This window comes from Ochlerotatus camptorhynchus, unplaced genomic scaffold (genome assembly GCF_037179485.1).
Source record: "Ochlerotatus camptorhynchus isolate MF236.1 unplaced genomic scaffold, CSIRO-AGI_Acam_v1.1 ptg000764l, whole genome shotgun sequence".
Taxonomy (NCBI): domain Eukaryota; kingdom Metazoa; phylum Arthropoda; class Insecta; order Diptera; family Culicidae; genus Ochlerotatus; species Ochlerotatus camptorhynchus.
Window position 1 is genome coordinate 66,496 of NW_027041231.1, and position 3,733 is coordinate 70,228.

General features: G+C 42.1%; 1 protein-coding gene across 1 annotated transcript; it reads left to right on the forward strand.

The window, feature by feature from the left end:
- Window positions 1-628: 628 nt before the first annotated feature.
- On the forward strand, window positions 629-2,698 carry LOC135714928 (very long-chain specific acyl-CoA dehydrogenase, mitochondrial-like). Its single transcript, XM_065238323.1, has 3 exons — window positions 629-696; window positions 757-2,470; window positions 2,532-2,698. The coding sequence occupies exons 1-3, from the start codon at window positions 629-631 to the stop codon at window positions 2,676-2,678; spliced, it is 1,929 nt and encodes a 642-aa protein (XP_065094395.1). The 3' UTR covers window positions 2,679-2,698.
- The last annotated feature ends 1,035 nt before the right edge of the window (window positions 2,699-3,733 follow it).

Here is a 3,733-nt window from a genome sequence, read left to right on the forward strand (position 1 = left end):
AAATGTTAATACTACCGAGTTATTAACAAAAGAGAAAATCGATGAAGAGAATCGACCATCACAGTTAGGCCCTGATGATTTTGAACGCTAGAAATATAAATTTATCTTAATTAGGCTGATCCAAATTATATTTTCTTTTTGTGTCGTACATCACTCAAATAGGTTTGGGTGGTGGGTTTGCAATAAAAAAATAACAAGGGACGAAAACAATTAGTGGATAAACAGCTCATTTAATGATAAATTAATAGATTAAAAAAAATGCGCGATTTTAAGATAAAGCGCTGAGCGAACGACGATTTTGCATCGGGTAAATTATTTTTAAAACAAGCTTTGCACGAGTCATAATGACATTATGCATTTCAAATCCACACAAAAAGAAATTTCTTGAATCAATGTATTTGATGTATTTGCGTCATAGGATAGATAAGCGAAAAAAAAGTCACGTTTAGATAAAATTAGGTACATACTGCTGGTACATTCAGTGAAAGTTATCTTTCGCTCAAAGCCTTAATACAGGTGCAATAAACCCTTCCAAGGTGCAAGCCTACATAAATGAACTTTCGGGGAGTCAATTGGGCTCAGTCGGTGCACCAAGCTCACACCGTGGTGGACGTTGATTCTGTTGGTCATGATTCGCCTAGGAATACATTTCATCAGCCGTAATGGCACCCATTGCCAGTTGATGCCGTTGGCAAGGTAAGCAGGCCTTTACCAGAAAAAGATCCCACTAATTTTCAGTAAATTTCATTGATCTAGGCGGTTGACAGTTTCGGCTCAACCGAAAGAAGAGCCGAAAGATCGGTCCATTCGTCAAGGAACCACCGAGAACGTACGCCCTGAAACGCGCCGCACGAACACTTCCTTCATGTCGAACGTTTTCCGCGGTGAAATTGAACCTATTCAGGTGTTTCCTTACCCCGAGCAATCCGACGAGCAAAAGGATCTCATCCACACAGTCATGGACCCAGTGTACCGTTTTCTACGCCAGGAGCACGACCCACTCGAAGCGGAACGGATTGGTGAGGCAAATCCGGCTACGTTGGATGAAATGTGGAGAATGGGTCTTTTCGGAATGCTGGCACCGGAAGAATACGGTGGCCTAGGAATGACCAACACAACCTACGCCCACCTAGGAGATATAGTTGGCGAGGTTGATTTGGGCTTAGGGGTGATAATAGGAGCTCATCAAAGTATCGGGTATAAAGGTATCTTGATGTACGGAACGGAAGAACAAAAACGGAAGTACTTACCACAAGTTACCAGCGGAGGAAACTTTTCCGCTTTTGCTTTAACCGAACCGGGAGCTGGTTCTGATGTTAGTGCAGTCAAGACCAGGGCCGTCAAAAGTGGATGCGGAAAGTACTACACTCTAAATGGAACCAAAATCTGGATATCCGGAGGAGGCATTGCGGATGTGTACACAGTCTTCGCCCGAACGGAAGTATTAGACGATAAAACGGCAACGATGAAAGATAAGATTACCGCATTTATTGTTGAACGAGGATTTTCCGGCGTTACCAGTGGACCACCGGAAAACAAGATGGGTATAACCATCTCCAACACTACCGAGGTGTACTTTGATGATGTCAAAGTGCCAATCGAGAACGTTCTTGGCAAGGAAGGTGATGGTTTCAAAGTAGCGGTGAATATTTTGAACAACGGAAGATTTGGCATGGCGGGTACCATGGCAGGAACGATGCGAATTTGCATCCAGAAAGCAGTCGAACACATCAACGGCCGAGTACAGTTTGGACGGAAACTGAGAGAGTTTGGAAATATCCAAGAAAAGCTTGCGCGCATGGCAATGTACCAGTACGTGACGCAATCGATGGCCTTCATGGTGGCAGGAAACATGGATGCAGGCTACAAAGACTTTATAATGGAAACGACAATCTCCAAAATATTTGCCTCGGAATCAGCGTTTACCGTCTGCGATGAAGCGATTCAGATTCTCGGTGGAAACGGTTTCATGAAATCTACTGGGTTGGAGAAGTTCCTCCGGGACATTCGAGTGTTTAGAATTTTCGAAGGAGCTAACGATGTGCTGAGGATGTTTGTGGCACTTACAGGAATCCAATACGCAGGATCGCACTTGAGGGAAATTCAAAGAGCACTTCAGAATCCAATAGGAAACTTGGGAATTATTTTCGAGGAAGGATCCCGACGAGCTGCTCGAACCATTGGAGTAAAGTATGGCAATGATATGAGCGCCTATGTGGCGGCTCCACTGAAAGATTCGGCTAAAATGTGTGCCGATAGTGCAGATATGCTCGCGATAGCAGTTGAATCAGCATTGGTCAGGCATGGAAAAGGTATCGTAGAAATGCAATTTGTTTTGAAACGATTGGCTGATAGTGCTATCGATATCTACGCCATGGTTTGTGCGTTATCTCGGGCGTCCAGAGCAATTGAAAATGATCTACCATCTGCAGAGCATGAGATTCTAATGACAACAGCTTGGTGTGTTGAGGTAGGTCATTTCACGATCCACATGAAACGAAATTGTTCAACCTTCGCTTAATCTTCCACAGGCAAGTGAACGTGTGCGATTAAACATTAGACAGGTTAATTCCGGAGATTTTGTGCCATACTGTGATATGATGAGTCAAATTGCCAGCAACGTATGCGACAATGAAGGCGTAGTGCAGCAGCTACCGCTAGAAATGGACTTGCATTGATAAGAAATAAATGCGACATTTTTTAAATTTGGAAATCCCCATCTTCAAGTGTTCGCGTATGCAACCGAAATAATCCAACAAATCCCTGCACGATCCGTGACTATATATATATAACCAGCGAATGTTTTATCCGTTCCAGCAGCGATGAGGATTAGGTTAGATAAAACACCGCTCATTGGCGCGGAATAAAGTGTTATCACTTGATTAACGTTATCGTCGTTTATGTCAGGCGAAAAACATCGGACTCATGCCGAATTCAGTATTGATTTGACGACGGACCGCGTAGGTTTAGTTTGAAGTTGCCTGAACTGGTGGAGAATTTTAGAAAATGATTAGAACCGGAGTACAAATCGTATCGAAAAGTGGTTCCAGTTTGGTTCAAACGTCAAGGTTTGTAGATAGTGGACTTTGAACCTGCACATGCGGACATCAGAGTTTATCATTTAAAATGACTCATGAAATATGGGGAAGCTTCAATGGAAAGATAAAACCGAGTGGACTTTGAGCTTAACATTAAGACTGCTGATGAAAAGGTGTATACTGCAGTGGGATTTTCCTGAGGATTACTATAGCCATGTGACGGCTATTACTGGAAATGTATTACCGGCCCAAATGTCGAAATGCACATCAGTTGGCGGGCTAGAATTTTTTGTATTTTATTCACAAGATTCGGCGAATTTATAGACTTTTGTGACATTGAACAACAGTAAAATATGACATGTTGACTTACAACAAAATCCTACGCAATCAAACAAACACGACGATTTCCACTATTACTTAAAATTTCAGCTCTCGATTTCTGCTAAGCTGTGGGTATTAGACAGGAGTAATGATCTGCGAAATCACATATACCAGTTACAGTAATGAACATATTTTATCAGCCTCTCCACGCATCAGACTTATAGGTCAATCATTTTAATTTTAGCCGTAACTCAAAATCTTTCTAATTTTATTCTTTCTCTGCAATTAGACCCCTGAAAAATAGCATGGGTTTCAAACAGTATTCTATAATATTTTCAGAAAAGGGAGCTGCCAAAATCAGGTTCATTACTACA